Source organism: Leptonychotes weddellii, chromosome 5 (assembly GCF_054177405.1).
Source record: "Leptonychotes weddellii isolate Sample4059 chromosome 5, ASM5417740v2, whole genome shotgun sequence".
Classification (NCBI taxonomy): Eukaryota; Metazoa; Chordata; class Mammalia; order Carnivora; family Phocidae; genus Leptonychotes; species Leptonychotes weddellii.
Window position 1 is genome coordinate 103,050,230 of NC_138373.1, and position 20,555 is coordinate 103,070,784.

Sequence of the window (20,555 nt, forward strand, 5' to 3'; positions counted from 1 at the left end):
AAGATCAAGTGAAGAAACTAGTTTTTCAGAAAAACCAAATTATCTTGGGGGTTGGCAGTCAGTTTAACAATTAGATTCAGATTCTTTGTTTGATCCCAAAGGCTAAAGTGTCTCTTATTGAGCAGCTGGAATCCACCTCCTAGGTGAGGCTGGAGCCTTCCTAAGGAGGGAATGTATAAAGCCCACCCTCCCCTTCCAACACAAACTTTCAGGAAGATTCTTCTCTAGAGTCGAATTTGCAGTGAAGCTTCAGTCTCGTATTCAAGGGGCCAGCCTAACGTGGGAGAGTGGTGCTCAGCTTGGGAGAGTGTCTAGATCTCAGGTACTTAAGACTGTTTTGTGAGGCTAGAGGATGGGGGGGGAGACAAGGTCCTGTACTTAAGAACTCCCCTCCAAATGTAAAACCAAGCAAAACCGGGAATAAACAGGAGAGGCAGACTAGGTTAAAAGATGTATCTGTTGAAGTACAAGGCCTCGCAGGCTCAGGTGAGAGATCTGATAGGTGAACTGCTGCCGGGACCTACATAAAGGGTGCTTTAACGGCCCCCGAGAAAAGGCTTGGTGAGCAAGGTAAGTGGGAAGAGTTCTCTCCCCCACCAAAACCAAAAAGGTTTTCACTTGTTCTTTGCTGGTTAATAAACCATACCAGAAGTGAAGCATGATGTAAAGGGTACTAGAGAAGAGTGTTTTGCTCCCTCCTGCCTCCAAAGGGAGGCAGAGAGAACTGTTCATAAAAAGAATTCCATGGTGTTCAGTGGAGCACATCCTGGAATGTAAGCTGGACATAAGAGGAACAGGAGCCATGTCCCCCCATTAGAGGTAAGAACTGAATTTGAGTCCCACTTTATAGATCTCAAAGGTTATAGTCGGAACTTGAATTCTTTGGAACCTGGGAGCTGCATTTAAGAATTAGTTTGGCTTCCAGTTTTTACATATCAAGATGGAGGGATCCAATAAACATTTGCAGTTCTTGGGGCTGAGGGGGGCAGAACCTGTGTGGACAGGAACAGTATAAGAACTCTCCAACCCTGTATATCCAAGGACCACGAGGGTAGATACAGAAAAAACAAAAATTAGTCGGTGACTTTAGATTACCACATCCTATGTTCCTTTAAAGCTCAAACCTCCCAGAGTGGGAGAAAAACCTGGGTGAAAAAGCAAGCGTGGCACAAATAAAGTCTTTCCAGACAGCAGCCTGTCCCTGCTGCCTCTTTTGGACATAGTTAGTGCTCCATGTATGCCTCCCATAGGACGTGGGAGTCCCAGCCTAAAGCCGCCTGACAGAGCCGGCATTTGACACAGACAGAAGACTCCTGCTCTTTAGGCCACATCCCCAGCCAATCTAGCTTTTTCTTCAAGGGAAAAGGAAGGAGGAGGGAAAGAAGATAAATAGACAAGTTTAACTCTAGTACCTAAGAACATGTGAAAGAAATAATTCAAGTTACAGACCAGGAATCCCCAGTGTGGGGAACAGGTCAGAGAACACCAAACATGTCAAATATTAACTTATTTACCAAATAGGCAGGGCCAGGGAAGGCAGGTTAAATTTTTATAAATCCTGGTTTTCTACAGAAGCAGAGACCCTTCTATCCACTCCCCTCTAGATTTGACCAGATAATATTCCAGCTGATGATGATACACCAAAGTGGGGTATCAGGGTGACTGATGAGAAAATGAGCTTGTACCCCACCTGGAGCTCAGGAAAGGAGAAGGGGCTTTGCCATGCTGTTCAAATTACTGTATTCTGGTCCCTACATAAAGAATAGCTGCTTGAATTACCCAGCTTCTCCTGTGAGATCCTCATTCTTTGTTCCAGTGGCCCAGAAAGCTCAGTATTCAGCACTGTGCAGCCTCCTCTGCCCCAAGACTCTCCCCAGATCAAGCTGGGACTGGTCTCCTTGGTTCTGTTTACCCTTTAAAAAATACTTTTACAAACAAATCTTTCCCACCCATCCCCCCCGAGACCCCAATAAAATAACATGGGAGTAGCAGCTGCTTCTACAGTTTTGTTTTGAAATGGTGTTAGATAAAATAAGGGAATAAATAGAGAATGGGTAAGAGGCAGAATCTCCGTCCCCGCGTCACACTGCCAGAGGGAGTTCTAGGGAAGAATCTTCAGGGGGCCTGTCCTCACTCTGCTGTGAGCCTTTCTCCACCACACAGCCCTCTTCGTTGTCCGTGCGGAAGGGGAGGCTCGAGGGGGACCACGAGGGGCGGAAGTCTTCATCCTCAGGCTCCTCAGGGCTACAAGCTTCGGGCACTAGCGCTTCTAGAGTGGATGTTTTCCCCACTTCCGATTTACACAGGGCAGCTGGGTCTGTGGGGCTACAAGCCACCAGTGAGGTAACAGGGAGAGAGAAGACATTCAGATCCTTCTCCTTGGGGAAAGAGGCTGGGACTTCTTCGGTACTGGGCTCTCCTTTCACCCCCAGCACGGGCCTCTGCTCCACCTGATAATAGACCAGGGGCCCGCTGTTCAAGTAGGACGGGCTGTTCACTGCTGAGGCGGTGGGGTGGTCCGAGTTCTCGGCAAAACACAGGACCGAGGAGCCGGGGGGCAGCTGGGCCTGGATGAGAATGGGGGCGGTCAGGCCGGGGCACAGCTCTTCGGGAACAGCCAGGGGCTCCTCCAGGATGCACACGCCCAGGCTCTCTATGCTGGAGTCCAGGCTGGCGCTAGAGCCACTGGAATCTTCCTCTGCCTTGAGCCGCTCCAGTTCCTCCGCGCTCTGCAGGTGCATCACTGCCGTCTCGTTCTCAGCGAGGAACTCCTGGAAGTCCTGTGTCTCCGAGCCCTGTGCTCCCGTCAGGCTGCAGCTGGCCGTGGGGGACGGCTCCTCATCTGGGGCCGGTGCGCGGCTCACCTGCCGCTTGCTCTCCAGCTCCAGCTTCATGATGGTGTGGAGGTAATGAGTCCGCACCCGGATCGGATTAAACTCAATGCGCCCAGCCATGTTCCCACAGCCATCCCGCGAACAGCCGCATGGGAAGGACATGCGATCCACCTGAGGAGAGGACAAGAAGGTTGAGGCAAGATGAGACCACCGGATTTCAGGACGGGGCTAGCAGACAGGAGCTGGCAAACACGGGCGGCTGGGATTTGAGGTCTTCTTCAAAGAGGAACAACCGGGAACAAACGGAACGTGCAGCGCGACCTAACAGGGCGCCAGGGGGTAGTTACCAGACCGCCTGCATTTCAGTTCCGGCACAGCCGCCGAGTAGCAGTGTGCCCTCAGGAAGGGCCTCTATCTCGGGGGCCCCTGGGCGGTGCAGTCACTTAGGCATCCGACTCTTGGTTTAGGCTCAGGCCATGATCTCAGGGTCGTGGGATCGAGCCCTGCAGCAGGCTCTGCACTCAGCACAGAGTCTTCTTGTCCCTCTCCTTCCCCTGCTGCCCCTCCCCCTGCTTGTGTTGTCTTTCTCTCAAAATCTTTAAAAAAAAAAAAAAAAAAAGAAGGTCCTTTATCTCTCCAGGGCTTTGTCTCCTCTTCCAAATAAAATGTAGCCAAAAATCCTGTTAAAGGGTCTTTCCAGTTAAAAAGTCCAGAGATACCTCTCTGAATGCTGACAGTTCTCAGAGTAGAAGAAATTTCTGTGCCTCAGAGACTTTTCGAGAACTTACCTAGTTTATTGAGAAAACAAAGGCTGGGGCCCAAGCCTACTGGCTTCTGCAATGAGAGGGAAAGAAAGTAGAAGATCTAGCTGGTCCAAAGCAATATATCCTAGGGAAACTAAGCGAAAGTGCCTTAGTTTTGCTAGGGTGCTATAATGACGGTTCAAACGTAATCATGGCCAGCTTTTCACCACCTGCTTCATTTTCCCCTGACGGTTGACCAGTTTAGGTCTGGAGCAGTTACTAAGATAACTAACTTACAGACCAGGAACATCTGGGAAGGAAATCCTCTCTGCCTCTGTATCTCCCTTTTGGACCCCAAAAAGGAAAGAAGCCCACATATACCAAAAATAAAATAAAAAATACAAGCAAATATGTATATACAAATACACAATGTCTTCCTATGGTAACAACTTCTAGAACTCTCCATTCCAGTTCTTAGGAGCAGTCCAATTCTTAGGACTATTCTCAGGACTATAACAGACTGATTCATTATGGGACTTCAGTCTGAAAAGCAGTTATTTGGCCAGATCTGCTACAGCTATTACCTACCTAAAAATAAGAAAGAAAAGGTTCATTAGGATACATTCAACCACAAGGACTCAGCACCCACATCCTCAGTATACAAGTTCCAAATAAATTTCGTCCTTTGGGATGGTACTGCTGTTTTCAATGGAGATACGCCTGCTAAACTGTCCCTTGTCAGGCTAGGGGATGATGTCTTCCATCTTTCAAGACACTGGACTTAAAGCTCTGCCAGGCCAAGTCCGATCCTGAATTATAAGAAGCCAAGAATTGTTTTGAGTTTTACAGAACTGGAGTAGAGGTCCTGTGAGTGTTTGCAAGATAAAATCTAAAGGCCTCACCTCATCTCTCTGCTTCCTTTCAGCTCATGAAATCAGTCAATATTCAAGGAACAGTTACTAATGTTAAACATACTAACCCATGTTCTCCCATTTGCTGATAGCTGCTTCTTATCACTTCTGAGGTGAGAAACACAGGAAAGCTAATTGCTACCTCCCCAGCCTAGGAATCCTGCCATGCTTCGTCTTTTTCCTTGGTGGAGGAGGGCAGTGGAACCAGGGAGTGTTCCCAGTCATGGGGAATCCACCCACGGATGATGGGCAGCCTCCCGTGTTCCTTGGTACCCACATCACATCCCCCGGCCTCTACAGTAGATCTACCATCTCAGGCCAACTTGGACTGACCTGGCATTTAATCCCAGCCTGACTACAGGCACATGCTTCTGGGTCACAATACAGGCGACAGTCACAACCACACTCTTCCCGTGACAGGCGGATGGCTCGAAGTTCTTGCTTCTCTTCAGCATCAATGCGGTGGACCCCCGAAGCCCTCAGCAAGGCTCGTCGCCGTTTGGTGGGCAGGGGCTGCAGGAAGAAGTAATCATCCACCTCCACGTTTTCCACATCAATATCTTCATCTGAAACATCATCCAGGGTCAGGCCATCGGCCTCCACCGACTCCACTGTCCCATTCTTGGTCAGCTGCCAGAGACAGGAAGGAGAGGTTAGCCTCGAGTGTTCTCAGCAGGCACCTCCTACTCTGGGTACCTCGAGCAGCAGAGCCCAGCTGACCTTCCTGCGAGGAGGGCAAGATCCGGGCTGCTCGTAGCACACGTGGCTGATGAGCACTGTACGTGAGGCTAATGCGGAGCAGAAGGGGACCTTTTTAATTTTATTTTGTTTTAATTAAGTATAAGTAGCCACATGTGGCTAGTCGCTCCCACACTGGATAGTTGAAGAGAATAAATGTAGAGCAGGAAGGCAGGAAGGCTTATGTGGCTCTAACACCTCCCTGTCAACACAGGGCCTATCACCTTTCCAGATCAAAGTTTCTCAAAGCCCGTATCTCATCTTCCCTCCTAGAAGACAGACATACCCTCCATCCCCAGACCTGTGTCCTGTGCCTTCAGCTAACTTGCCTTCTAACACAGGGAGGAGGTCTATCAATGGCTGCACGTTCCTTGGATGTACAGATAACCTTGCAAAACACCCTTCCCTCTGCACCCCAAAGGACCCAAAACCACATTCTGGGAAGAAGAGTACACTAAAGTGCAGTACAAGGCTACCAGGTCTTTGTCAATGAACCTGAATCCCCACAGTGTGAAGAATTATCTGCATACACAAGAAGAGCTTCATTTCACTGGGAGGAGTAAAAAATGACCAAATTATTTAACAGCTATCAAAGAGAGCCCTCACTTCCAACCCATAGCCTAGAATATATTCGTTCTCCTTTCTAATTCTTTTTCTTTGATTTCAGAGAAAAGCTGTCTGTGAAGTAGGGTGGCATATATAATACTGAGGTACTATCTATGGGCAGAAATCTGGGTTCTCTGGGCTAAGAAGGACAGAGAACCAGGAAAAGGAGTCTTCGTGGCAGGACAGGTTGAAGACAATCTGGCTGAATGAGTTTTGAAAACTCACTGGAGAATTCAAGGAAAGAAAACGAGACTTCGTGATTCCCAGAGCTCTGGAAGCTACTAGGAGGATGAGAGCCAAGCTCCTGGAGGGGCTGGTTTATTTCATCAGACCCAGCCACGGATTAGTGCTAGTAAAGGAACAACTCCTGGGAGAGAGATGATGCAACAGATTCGGCTAATCAGCTCCACACCTGTTTTTGTTTGTTTGTGGGGAAGTGGGAGAGAGAGGGGACAAATACGGTGGTGCTTCTGGGCGTTTCCTGGTCTGTTATTTATGTACCAGGTGGACTCACGGTGAGGGGCCCTTCTGCTGACCTTGGGACTGCTCCCACCTGTTTTGCCGGGGATGGCCCCCTCCTAAGCACCCTCCCTCCTGCCGTCCTCTCAAGGGAAAGAGATCAGAGATGCAATAGGAAGAAACCCACGTATTCGTATAACACGATAGAGGCGGCATTTCAAATCAAGTGAGAAAGAGAGTCCTGTGGTCATTAAATGATATTGGGGTAAGTGGATATTCTTCTGAAAAATAAATCAGTAAAGTTGGATTCCCAAGTCATACTACCCTTAATAATGAATTCCATGTGAATAAAAGGCCAAAATTTAAAAAAAAATAATGAAAGTATTAGAAAAAGTATAGGTCATTAAAGCTACAGAGCACCAGGAGCTTTTCTGGGGAGGGCTGGCGGGGGGGACAGCCTAAAAAGGAAAATATTAGATGGCGCATGGGAGATGCGAAAGATGTATTTCTTAGATCAACAGCTTCCCCTGGAGAGTACTAAAGATAGGAAAGATTTCTAAGAAAAGAGAAGACGACCCGGGGAGGGCAAAGTAAGGGTTTTCTCTTGACACAGAAAGATATATTAGTTTTCACTACTGCCGCTGCTCACTAAATCGGCTACGGAGTGGGCGTCCTGTGTCAGCCTTGAGCCTGCCTAGCTTGTCCCTAGACCTCTGACAAGGGAGGCCACAGAACAGGATGGAATTGCGCTTTCACAGGTCATCCCTCTACCGGATCTAGGAAGGAGATTCTTCTAGGCAAAGGAGAAGCCTGCACTGTAAATGATGAGAACAGTGTTTATTTCCCCCACTGTTGCTATGGCAGCAGGAAGGTGATAGGGTCAGTGACGGAATTCCTCAAACACAAGAAAGGGACGCCTCAATGTCATTCCAGTTAGAAAAACAGGTGGGAGGCTCTGGGGCTAGGCTGCGGGAAGGAGACATAGCTGTCAGACGGAGAAAGGAGTGACATGCCCTTAGTCCACATCCTCTGCCCTCAGTTCTCCAACCACAGCTCATTCTGGTGTGGCCCGTTAGGATTTCACCCACAACCCTGGAAATAATGCAGCTTTGGGCCCACAAGAAACTTGGCCGGGCCGAAAGCAGTGTCCTCCAAATCTGGAACTAGGAACTCGGGGGGGATTTCTGAGGCCGGGTAAGAAGTATGGCTGCGGCATGCCAAGCAGTGCCGAGAGCAGATGGGTAGCCGTAAAGAGCCATCCTGGTAGAGATGGGTCGTCTTGCGGCCCCACTCTCCTCCTAAACTTGGAAGAGCTGGTGTGGCATCAGATGGCAGGCCCAGTACCACCGAAACCGAAAGAGCTATTTGGTAATGCTGTTGTTTACACCCAAAAGACCACCACCTAGAGGTGACGGGGGTTACAGAAACAGCAGGGTCTGTCGGAGAAAACCTGTTCTGTGCACGGGGACAACAGACAGTCATGTGACAAGAAACTGAAACAGTGTGCCTCCTCGGGTTCCAAGGGTGGCGGACCTGAATGTCTTCAGGTATTTGCACCTTAAACTTTTAAAAAATATGCTGAGGCGGCGAGGGTAGGGAATTCTAGGGAAGCCATTTTGCTCTCTTGTGTAGACTCCCCACCAGAGGCAAAAAGAATGGCGTCTCAGACTGAGATGTGATTCCAAACCCGAGGCTTCACACTTCTCGCTGGAATCTCTACATGCCAAGGGCAACAGTCAAATTAAAAAGAATAAATAAATCATCAGGAGCCCAGGACGGTTTCCCACTTCATCTTGGCACACAGTTAAGTACCCAGACCCCAGACCCCTTAGGCACCTTCATCTTCTTGGCATGGAGTTTCTCCTCCTTCAGGTGCTCACGAAGAATCTCCCGGTGGTTCACCTCCTGCTCCTGAGCAAACTCACAGAGCGTGTAGCTGCGTACGGAGTTATGGCGCTGGGCCATGCCCAGCGAGCTGCCACCCTGGCTGGGCACACTGGTGAAACCCTGGCGCCGGGCAAAGTAGTACACGGTCACCTGGTCAAAGCGTACGTTCTTCCTCCGCAGCTGCTTCTGCCGCTTGAGGATGGATGTGGCTGAGAAGGAGCACAGAGCAGTTTTACCAAGCCCGAAACGGCCAGCCTGGGGCCCCTGTTCGTTCTCAACTCTTGTCCAACGTGCTCTCTGTACCTCGAGACCCTGCTATCTTCCCACCATCCATGCACAGCCGGGAAGGACCCCGAACATCGGCTGGTCCGTACCACTGCCTCCAGACTGACTCCACCCAGATGGATGACCACAAGAGCTAACTTTAGACATCAGCTGGGAAGAGGATCTCTAGGTGATCTTTTCAGGGTATAACCATCTATATGGCTTCACTGTCCAATACGACAACCCCTAGCCACATGTGGCAATTTAAAATAATAATTCAAAATAAAATGTAAAATTCAGCTCCTCAGTTACACCGATCGCATTTCAAATGCTCATAGCTACATATGGCTAATGGCTACCATACTGGGCGGTGCAGATATAGAACATTTCTATCATAACAGAAAATTCTTCTGGACAGTGTAATCTATAGCTGGGGGTGGTGTACTTCTTCTTTAAAGGGCCAGACAGCAAATACTTCAGGCTCTGCGGGCCATGAGGTCTCTGGCAACTACTCAACTCTGCCACCGCAGCATGAAAGCAATTACAGTGTGTGTGGCGGTGTGCCATTAAAACTTTATTTATAAAAATGGGCAGTGGGCCAGATCTGGTCCATAGGCAACTTATGATCTACAGAATCAGAAGTTCTTTCCAAGAAATTAACGGAACCATTAGAATTAAGAAATCTGGAGCTGCCCTGGTTGTCCAGGCCGCATTTACGTCCTTCCAGAGCTACAATTGTGTGGGACTCTGGTGGGTAAGGGGAGAATCCTGGACTTCTCCTTCTTCAGTTTAATTCAGCCCATTCTGGGGACCTATAAACCACAGCATAGGAAAAAATCAGCTAGAATAAGTCGGACCTAGGTCTATGATATTAGAGCGATAAAGTCCTCCAAAGAGTGAGGTTGGGCCAAGAGTGGAAAAGCCCCCAGGCGGAGAGAAGCTGTCTCAAGAACTGCAGTGGGCTCTGCCACTCAGAGGACGTGGGCGGAGGCAGGGGGTGGAGGGGCTCACTCACGCGTGAAGCTGGCAGCTGTAGGAGGATTGAGGCTGTCACAGCTGTCAGCACTGTCACTGCTGGAGATCTCATCATCTGAGTTGGAAACTGATGAGCCCACATCCACATCATCAAACTTCCTCTTGAGACTCGAGCCCGTGAATGCATCCATTGGTTTCAAAGGGGTTTCCTTGGGGAGCCCACCACGTTGGCCCCAAAGCCCCTGCTCACCACCAGTTAGCCAGGTACATTAGGATTCTGCCCAGGGGAAAAGGAGGAATCAGCATTCCTGTCCTGAGCCAGACCCCTCCCGAGTCTATACGCACAGCTCTCCAAATGAAGTAAGTCAGCCCCTGAGCTAGCACTGATGTCTGGTCTCGCGAGACTAGGTCATTTCTCTACTTACTCTGGCCAACGTTCTCCTACTTTTACTTCCCTTCAGCCCCTCCAGTCTCAGTCACTCACAGAATAATGAGATGAGTAACAGTGGCACCTTTCCGAGCAGAGTGAAGGCCTCTGGCTCCAAGCCAGCTGGGCTCTGGGTTTCATTAGCCCGGGGATAATGGTAGCTCTCCTGTGCTCACACAGGAGCGCTCTCCAAGGGGCCAGCAGGAGGGACTGGGGACCACAGGCAGAATTAGGCTGTGCCTAAACCTAGACTAGATCCAATTATTTTTCCTAGTGAAAATTTAGCCTGGCTTTTCCCAAAGTGTATATATTAAATCAACTAGTTCCATGGATATTAATAGCTTTACATGGAAATAGGACCTCTGTGTCCAAATAGCTTAGCAAAGTGCTTATGAGAGGGCAGCTTGGAGGCTTTAAACTAGCTGCTAATGAGCATGGCGAAGGGTGAGAGCAAACATAGCGCAGGGGTCCCCACACCCGATTATGGAGCGCTTTGTTTCCAGAGTGTCTCAGGGGGGCAGCTGATTCTTGGAACGCACTTTGGGAAATACTGCTCTAGGATCTAAGGTTCAGAGTATATCAGAAGCCAGGGAAACAATTTATCCAGATCTTCGCAAGGGTGACCTTTCTCGCCAGGCTCCTAGAAGGGTCAAATTCAGTTCTAAAGAATGGACTGAAGATTAGAATCTGCGCTGCCTTCAAAACCCAGACTCTTTTCCAATCTCATAGAGCTCCGTAAAATAGGGCTCAGCTGGCCTATCATCGACCCGTGTGCGAGGAAAACCTAGAGTCACCATCTTAGCCCTCCGTAAAGAAGCCGGCAAGGGGAAAACAAATAGCAAAAGAAGTGACAGTTGACTCTGGTGTCGTCAATATGGCAGGCAGAGCTTTCAACACGTCACGCACACACATGAGTCCGGGAGAGTCCACTTCCCAGGGACAAATCTTTCTCCTTCTCCACCTTTGGACTTAAGTTCCCAAGAAGATGAATCTGCTTGACAGAAATGCTGTCAGAGGCGGAGCCACATGGGATGACATGAAGCCTCCCTGCTTTGCCTCACTAATGCCAGAATCTCCGCAGACTATGATCTCACTAGTTGCTAATTATGCAGCAGGAATAACAACACTGCCCAGAAAGACAGGGCTGCGTTACTGCACAGCAGCTGCCCAGAATATACTGTGGTGTCAAGAGCTGCCTGCTACAGAGCTGGTCTGCTGGACTGTGTCTCTCGGAAGCAATCTGCCTGCTCTTGGGTCAGCTCTACAGAGTCAACCAGACCTAGTAAGTACTCGAGGGAAGATATTTCCTGATCTATCTACCCAGATCTCATCAGGATTCTGCATTCGAGTCACAAGATGTACCTAAGAAACCTCAGCCATCGTAGGTCTCAGACAAGCATATTCCCGAAATAAATTTGGCCAGGGAAGAAAAAAAAAAAATCAAGTACTTGTAATTAAATTTAAAAAGGAACCCAAAGTGTCAATTCCGTTCTTCAGGTTACTGATCTTATCATTAGAGGTCACATTCCTAGGACATATTAAGAATAGAGAGAGCCAAGGACCTTTTAATGGGGTAAGATTTCAGCTGGGTTTAAAGATACCTCTTAACTAACAAATTTCTCATTCCATTCGATGATGGGGGTCGGTAATCTTTACAATTGAGAACTTATGTGGGTGGGATAAAAAAGAGAATAACGTTGACCACCGAATTGAATTTTTCCTCCCCACTTAAAAAAAACTTTATAAACCACATGAAAACTCAGACTGAGCTGAAAATCTGCTTTCTCAGAAAGGGCCTAAGTCCAATTCAGTTTTAACTGAGATGTCCAGTGTTGCTACTGGGAAAGTGGATTTTTCCTCAGTCTGGAAGCATACAGGGCTTCATGACTGGAGGCAAATGTGCAGTCCTGTTCTTTCTTCCAGTGTCCCTTTGCTTCCAGTAGTGTGGCTTCCCTTTGAATATTTCTCTTTAAGCCCTGCATGAGGTTGGGTTTGGTCCAAAATCATCTTTATTATTAAAATTCTGTCTTAACCCAGCTGCCCTCAGAGATATCACTTCTTCTGGTGCAGCAAGGATTGCTGGCTGCTCCATTCTCCTTCAACCCTTTTCTCTATGTCTTCCCCACTTCCACTCCTGGAATAGTGGCTTCTGGGCAATGATAAGAGGGAGGTAAGAAAGAGGGAAAAAAAAGAAAGAAAGAAAAGAAAAGAAAAAAGATGTGAATCCTAGGAGAAAGGTATTTTCCTTAAAATGCCAAAGAATCATCTGAACCCATTGGCTATAGGTAAGTAATGTGCATACTGACTGAGCTCTCCTCACCCTACCCAGGATCTGTCTGCATCACTTTCTCTGACGTTCATTCCACTATATATATATATATATAATCCATCAATTCTGTCCTGACAACCAGTATAAATTTAAATTTCAACCCAGCCTTCCTTGTCCAACTCTGGTGTGAACTTGACTTGTCAGAAAAAGATACTCACTGGGCACCAACAACAAACCTCCCATCCACTTCCACAGTGGCCTGAAGAGAACTTTCTTTGCAACAGAAACAACTAGAATAGGTCCCACACTTTCCAGTTCATCACATCAACCTCTCTTCAAACCACATTTTGAAATCAGTCATTCCCACCTCTCTCAACCATTCACTGGCAGAGGATCAATGCCTGTGTTCAAGAGAAACACTGTGAGTTATACTCCAACCATTTAAACCCATACAGAAATAATGAAGGTGAGACTGGAAATGCAGGCCGTAACTGACAGTTAACTGTCAAAATGACCAACTCAAACAACAAACGCTTTTGGAGAAAATAATGCAAACCCCTATAAAAGCTTTTTAATGCCAGTGAAATGAAAGGTCAGCTGACACTTTCTGGCTACATGCCTTATGGTCTTTTCTCAAGTGTTTCTAGCTGAATGTTTCCCAAAGGTGTTATGAAATAAAGCATATCCACAGTATACAGAAGATACGAGGCTAGAACCAAATAAAGATCTATAGCGTATGTGCATTTTAGTACTAGAGCTAAGCCTTTTCAGACCTGTAGGATTCCTATTACAACCTCCCAAAAAACAAAACAAAATAAAAACTACAGCTTATGTGAGACTAGCAAAAGAGGGACTGCCCAGAAAAAAATCCTGTGGATTCAAAGTGTATTTGCAAAGTTTGGGTAATGAAAGCCTCTTTCTTGAGTATAAAATAATAAGACAAGGTATATCTCACAGGAGAAAGCCTCTTCACTCCACTGGAACCCAGCCTTCTGCTAAAGGTCAAGGGACCAAAATCTCTGGTAAGATTGTCGGGGTTATCTTCTGTAGCTGGGTTAGAGGAAGAAGGCAGCCTTGCTGCTAAGTGTTTGGATAAACCTGAGTAAGATGACCTGACCTGTTTCCCCTTTTACAAGATATTGCAGTTGATTCTCAAAATACTATGAATTTCATGGATCCATGTGTCCTTGTGATTACCAGGATCATGAACTCAGAAAGTGCTTGAGTGCAAACATACGGTTTAAACTAGGTATTTTAAGGAAGCCCTCTAACCCTCACTCCGTTTTTTGTTTTTTTACCCATTCACTAACACACGGTTAGAATTTGGCTTTCCATGTCTGAACTACCGTGGTAGGGAGGACACAAGATCTTTGTGGGAGACCGGGAACGTGATGCTGCAGGAACCATTAACTCTCAAGGATATCCAGTCATTTATAACTCTGGCACACACCAACATCCTCCTGGCTTTGGAGATTAGCAAGATGTAAAGTCAGAAAAAATGAAAATCTGAATCAACTATGGCTTTACCTTAAACTGAAAACTGCAGAACAAGAGGACACTGTGTCTCTTGGGGAGAACTTCTAACATTTCATATTGAAGAACGATTTGTGTGTCACACTGCCACTCTAACCCCTTTAAAAGGCTAAATCAAGACCATGGCACTAAGAGGGATGGATGGCAGTCAGCTGCATGTTTGGGCCTGTGAAAAATGATCAAGCTAGCAACCAGGGCAAGTGATGCTTTCGTTTTCTCCCACAACGCCAGAAAAATGGGAGACATCAGGAACCGGAGCTGAAAGGACATGAAGGCATCAGTTCCCTTTAATGGACACCCCTGCTGAACCCTTCAGCTCCCGGCCCATGTCTCTGATTCCTGCTAACCTTCCCGCTCATTCCAATCGTCTGCAGCCCCTGCCCAGCCTTCCTCATCCTTTCCTGCCTGCTACTCACAAATTCCCAACCACTCCTCCCACATTTTCCTCTATCCGCCCTCCCCTTCCTTCACTTCCCTCCATCCTACATCATCTCCACTCCATTCCGAACTCAACCCTCATCCGCAATCCTGCCAGCTTCCAAGCCGCCCATCGGTCTCCCCCGAGCTGCCCCCGCAGTCCGGGCCCGCGTCCTCCGTGCCCCTAGCTCCCACGCCTCTCCCGACTCTTTCCCTTCCCGGCGGCGCCCTGGCTCCCCGCCCCCCGACCGCTCCCGTCCGAGCCTCCCTCATTTCTGACCCCTCCATCCGCGCTGCTCTGGGTTGACCACTCCTCCACAGCCGCCCGAGGGCCGATCCCGAGAAAGGACGAGGCGGCACCCTCCGCCCCGCACCCCCAGGCCCATTACCGGCCCCGCCGCAGCTGCCTCCTCCCGTGATGATCTCTGCCGCCCCCGCTGCCGCCGCCGCCGCCGCCCTAGCCCGGGTGGGAAGGAGAGAGGAGATAGCGAGTCCCGGGCCCGCGGCGACGGTCGGGGAGTTCCCAGGGCGGCAGGGCTGGGAGGGAGGGCGGGTGGGCAGGTCGGCCGGCAGGCGGCGGAGGGCGGGCGGCTCCAGCAACTCGGGCGCCCCCGGTAGCAGACGCCCAGAACCGCCCCGGCTCCGGCTAACAATAGGCTCCGGCCGCAGCGCTCTGGCTCTTATAGGCGCCGGCACGTCCTGACCGAGCCCCGGGGCAAGCTGGGAAATGGAGTCTACGTGCCAGCCCCACGCCCGCGGCATGCCGGGAATTGGAGGCGGCGACCGGCGCAGAGCCGAAAGTCGTCTGCAGACGGGCTCTGGAGGCGGGGTCTCTGCTGCAGTGGAACCTGGGAAAGCGAGTTTGGCGCCGCTGCAGCCCTTTGAACAGGAAGGGGGACAGCCTCAGCCACAGATTTTCAATGACTAAACGAATCTGCCTCTAAAACTCCCCTTTTCCTTTCGCCAGGACCACACCCGCATGCCTAAAGAACATAATCCCCCTTATGCTCGCCCATGGGAGCTTCGTCTTAAGCAGCATAACATGCTGCAGCCTGCCCAAGGTATAGAGAAGAAAATACAATGTATTGAGTTATCGTAATACGTATTGACTGGTTGATGTGTTTCCTATCAAAAATATTCTTACATGATCTCTGATCTTCACAACTTTGCAACTCATTTTTAAGATGGGATAAACGAAGACTCAGAAGTCATAAGTTATATGTCATTTGTCAAGGACACCCAGCCTCGGCTTCCAGTCTCACTCAGAATACGAGTATAGGTCTCTTCTTTGACTTATAAGGCTCTACCACATATAGGTAGGTACATCCCCTCTCCCTACTACCCTCACCACCCCCCACCCTGTCATCCATCTTGTTTCCTTCTACTTTTCCCCTCCTGTATTCCGTTTTAACTACATTGGCCCATTGGCCTCCTTGCAGTTCCTTCAACGATCAAGCTCTCACCTCAGGGCCTTTTCCCTAGCAGGCCACATACGTACTCCATCACTTAATTATTTGCTCAAATGTCCCCGTATCAGATTTTCCTTAACCATTTTTCTAAAATGGTGCTTCCCCTTAGTCTCTATCCCCTTGGCTTATATATCTTCTTAGCATTTACCACCTGATGTATATTTTTCAGTCTTCTCTCACTTGACTAAATTCCATGACAGCAAGGAATTGCTTTGTTTACTGTATCATGCACCCCGTACAAAGCCTGATATTTGACATTTAGGAACTCACTAGATATTTACTGGATATTTATTGGATGGATGGCAGGACTTAAACTCAGGCTGGTTCCATAGCCTAGTGTACTTTTCACTGCAACCACGAACTATGGAGCCAGATCTGCTGGTTACCAAGCCATCTCAGTTTATGAACTGAGAAGTAGGCTAACTTGGACAAAATGCCAAAGATTCCAGTCCTCTCACCTAGGTGACATCAGAGGCTCCATGAGGCCAGGAAACAACAGTGCGAGATGAAAAAGCAGATCACAAAAAAGCAGTCCTTAGCGTACCATGCACTGATCATCTCCCTATCTGCTGAAATTTAGGTACGATATAACATGTAATCCAGAGCCAGACTGCCTGAATACAAACCCATCCCTCCACTCAGTTGTAGTATGACCCTTGGCAAGGTATGTAACTTCCCTGTGCCTTAGCTTCCTCATCTGCAAAATGGGGAGGACAGTATGTATTTCATAGGGTTTCATGAACATTAAATAGTATGTTTACAGTATAGTCAGTGCTATGTAAATGTTCATGATTCTGTCTTTCCTGGACACACAGATAACAAAAAGAGAAAGCCCCAGACAACTCTATAGAATCAGTGAGTGGAATTACAAAATAATAGCCAAAAGGCCATGTTGGTTAGGCTAAAAAAGTGTCTCATATGCCCACGCATCCACAGTTTGAGTCACAGAAATTCATCAGGGTACCATCAGCCTCAATGCCCACGATTAGTAGGTTAATGACACCAAATTAGAAGATAGCCAAACCAAAGTTAGCACACCCTTTGAAAACACAGTAGAATCCAATTTGGCAATAAGCTCTGTATCAGTCAGGAGATCACCTGGACCTGTAACAAACATCACAACTACATATCACAGAGTCACTTATTCACCACATTTCATTGTCTTAGTAGAATCACTAGATAAGTAATAGTGCCAGTTTGCCCATAATTGCAATTCTGCCCCCTGCCTAAGCAGAGCCTATAGAGGGCAAATGACCAGGAAGCTCAAATGCAGAATAGAAACTACAAAAACAAAGTGAAAAGAAATGCTAATAGCCTTTGATGTCTAAATCTAAATGTTACTGCTTTGTTCCAAACCACACTGTAACATATGTATGAACCAGCTCAGAATACACAACTCACGAATGGGTGGTTTGTTTTAGGGACAAAAATGTCAAAGCAGAACAGGAAGAAAAGACATATGAAAACCAAAGTTTAGATTTTATGTCTTGGGCAGCTTACAAATCTGTCTTGCAGTTATGTCCCTACACATAGAGGTGATTTTGTAATCCTAAATTTATTGAGCAATTGGATAAGGGTACTAAATACAAAACTGTGTTTTATACTCAATATCCTTTTTAATCTCCCAAACAATCATATGAATTAAGTATGATCTCCTTTTTAAGATGAGAAAGTTGAGGTTTAAGAGAATATTTTGTCCAAGGTCACATCTAGGAAGAGCAAGATTTGAACAGAGACTTATCTGACACCAAAGTATATATTGTATCAACGATTCTTTACCACCAAAACAAGAATACACTCTCGGGGAGGCGGGGGGAGGGCGGTTGAAAATTAATAGGTCAGGGGATACTATGTGCTAAACTTCTTAGAGAAAAAGAGTTAACCTGTAGATTTAGCCCTGAGGTTGACATTACTTTACTAATTTACATTTAATTATAATCCAAATCTAGAGAGGTAGGCACCTCTTTGTGACTGGTTGCACAACAACAAAGAGATCAGTATGCACAAATCTGGGGAAAAGTGCCACAGCAATTTAAAGGCACAAACAATGAAGAAGCTGTATGCTTCAGTAAGATTTCAAAAAGGACACACACAAATTGATCTATATATGTGCACAATACACACCCTATTTAAAAAAGCAAAATAACAATCAGGTTTAAGGGGGTTGAGTGCGGGGGTGAGTTTAGCGAGGGCAAGCTTAATAAGCCTAAAGGAAGTGAATGGAAGTCTGACGCAAAGTTTTAAAGATGTGTAGGGAAAGATAAATAAAAAATCGGTCATTAGAGTTCAGGAAAAAAACAAGAATCTGGAGCAATTAAAATGAGGAATGTTTACCTCATCTTACACAAATATATGAAAACACAAATTCCATGTGAGAGACTGGTTAGTACTCATGCCCCCAAAGAGCCCACACAGCACAAAATAGTACAATAATGTAAGTACAATAGTGTTTTTTAAATAGCAAGTTTCCTTATAATTTACATTAATCCAATTGAAAATTTAAATTCATATAGAACTTTTAAACCTCTGAATTTGAGAATGCAAATGCTAGACTTAGGTACAGTTTGTTGATTAGGCCTGTGTTCGTAAGAAATAACACAGAGGAGATCTAGAAGTGAAAAGCAAAGATGAAGAAAAAGAGGAGGAAGTGGAAATAGAGGGACGTTTAAGGTCAAAGGTAAAATACAAGGTCATTAAACGAAGCAAGAAGGAGAAATAAAATATTAAGTCAGAAAAAGAAAAACAGATGCTGATGTCACGTAGAGCATCTTTTTTCCATTCCATTTTGCAGTGGTAGTAAATTCTTCCTCATTTAAACCTTAGAGCTTGTATAATGAAACAAAAATTTAACCACACACAGAAAATAAATATTCTAGCTTTAGGGAAAGCCGTAGCCTACAACTGAGAACATAGATCATTTTAAGGAGAAGCGGAAGAATGATGCAGGATACTCTGTATGAATTTGTACATAAATGATGCAGCTAGGTGGGGCATTTGTGCCATTCCTGTTGAGATTGGAGTTCTCATAACAGACCAGTAGAGGCCACAAACAGATCAAATTCCTATAGAGGAACCATCCACAGCCAAAGAAGCAGAACAATTCAGTAAAATGATAAAATGGCTCAACTTCAGCTCTCCGATCAAGCTAACTGGAATTGTTAGGTATTGGCTAGAGAAAAAAGCTACAGTGAAGAGGGATAAGTTCAGTCTTGACTTCAAATATTTGCACCCCAAATCTGTGTTACTTTCAAAACCAAATGCTGAACCTTCATTCAACCCTTCACAGTAGTTTAAAAGACAGCCCAAATCTCTGCAACAACCCTGTCCAAAAGATTTGCTGAGGGGCGCCTGGGTCGCTCAGTCAGTTGGGTGTCTGCCTCCGCCTCAGGTCATGATCCCAGGGTCGTGGGATTGAACCTCGCATCAGCCTCCTTGCTCAGCGGGGAGCCTGCTTCTCCCTCTGCCTGCCACTCCCCTGCTTGTGCGTGCTCTGTCAAATAAATAAAATCTAAAAAAAAAAAAAAAAAGACAAGACTTGCTGAGAATACTTGGGGACAAAGGTTTTCAGAACACTCCTCCATTAGGCATAAATTAGAAAGGACCAGTTCCATTTTGCCAAGCCTTCTTCACTCACCAAGCTTCCCCATGCTCCTTCAACCCAGTGGTTGAGATCACACTCTACCCCTCACAGCATACCTAGTGCCTGACTGTGCCTGACATTCAGGAATCAGAGTATCTGCCCCCTTATGTGGACCTTTCTCCGGTCTCCCAGGTTCTGGTTGTCTTGTATTTGATGTACTGTACTCTCTTTCCAGGCACTATGACCATTTCCATTTCCCCTCCCTTTAAATAGCTTCCTGAATAAATCATTTATGTGGGTAAACATTCTTACTAGGCCATAATATTGGACAATCTTATTATTTAATAGCCATATTTCTGTAATGACTAGTACTTAATCCTTGGAGTCCTGCAATGACCTATCCCCTCCTTTTATTTCCCAATAACTCCCTTTTAACTATTAAGTCTTTATATAGCTGATTCTTCTAGATAAAACCTACCCCTTCAAGGGAACAGTACACACAATACTCAAATAGGAGCCTACTCCACTTCTCAGGAGGGTCTAAATCTAACCGTTCTCGCTCTCAAATACCCTCACTCTAATAAAACCATTTATCTACTCAGTTTAAATATCAACTGGCAGGGCGCCTGGGTGGTTCAGTCATTAAGCATCTGCCTTCGGCTCAGGTCATGATCTCAGGGTCCTGGGATCGAGCCCCACATCAGGCTCCCTGCTCTGCGGGAAGCCTGCTTCTCCCTCTCCCACTCCCCCTGCTTGTGTTGCCTCTCTTGCTGTCTCTCTGTCAAAAAATAAATAAAATCCTTAAAAAATAATAATAATAATAAATATCAACTGGCACATTGTTAAAAAGATAAAATCCAGTAAATCGTACTTCTAGGAATATATCTTAGAGGCACATGCAAAAAACTTATGAAGATGCATTTTCAAATGCACTTAATCTAAACATCGATAGGGAATGGCCATCTTTAAAAAGAATGATGTAGAACTATAAATTCTAATAATAGATGTTCAAGATGTTAAATATAAAAAGCAAATTGGAGACCATTAGTGTAACATGAGCCCATCTGAGTATTTGTCTGTGTGTGAGAGAGGGAGGGAGGGAGAGGGATTGGGGGTGTTCTAAAATGATTATCTCTTTAGAGTGGGACTAGGAGGTAAGAAGGAAAAATTATACCCCTCTTTATTGTTTGAGTTTATCATTTTGTGTATTATTTTGATAATAAAAAAGCTAGTTTAAAATTTTCATTTAACTGAAAGGATCAATAATAGTAAATAGATGTGATTCTTAAAAGCAAGTGGAATAATCGCAATGTTCTATCACTATACCAATTCTTACCAATTGTATAGCATTGGCGCTATACTTTTTGGAGCTAAAGAAAGCCTAAACAATTTTCTGGTTAATTTAGGATCTGTGATTGCAAACTTGTATAAATTAATTTCTTT

The 20,555-nt window shown here is 46.3% G+C and overlaps 1 protein-coding gene across 3 annotated transcripts; it reads right to left on the minus strand.

The window, feature by feature from the left end:
• Positions 1–36: 36 nt before the first annotated feature.
• Positions 37–14,711, minus strand: CSRNP2 (cysteine and serine rich nuclear protein 2). 3 transcript variants are annotated; one of them, XM_006735145.3, is made up of 5 exons: positions 14,453–14,711; positions 9,458–9,694; positions 8,128–8,387; positions 4,822–5,118; positions 37–3,005 (listed from the first exon to the last, which is right to left on the minus strand). In XM_006735145.3, exons 2-5 carry the CDS (start codon positions 9,606–9,608, stop codon positions 2,082–2,084), a joined length of 1,632 nt encoding a protein of 543 aa, XP_006735208.2. In that variant the 5' UTR covers positions 9,609–9,694; positions 14,453–14,711; the 3' UTR covers positions 37–2,081. The 3 variants fall into 3 exon arrangements, with proteins under 3 accessions (XP_006735208.2, XP_030885915.2, XP_030885916.2); XM_031030055.2 differs by having other exon boundaries at positions 14,344–14,711; XM_031030056.2 differs by lacking the exon at positions 14,453–14,711 and adding an exon at positions 13,641–14,216.
• Between the last annotated feature and the right edge of the window lie 5,844 nt (positions 14,712–20,555).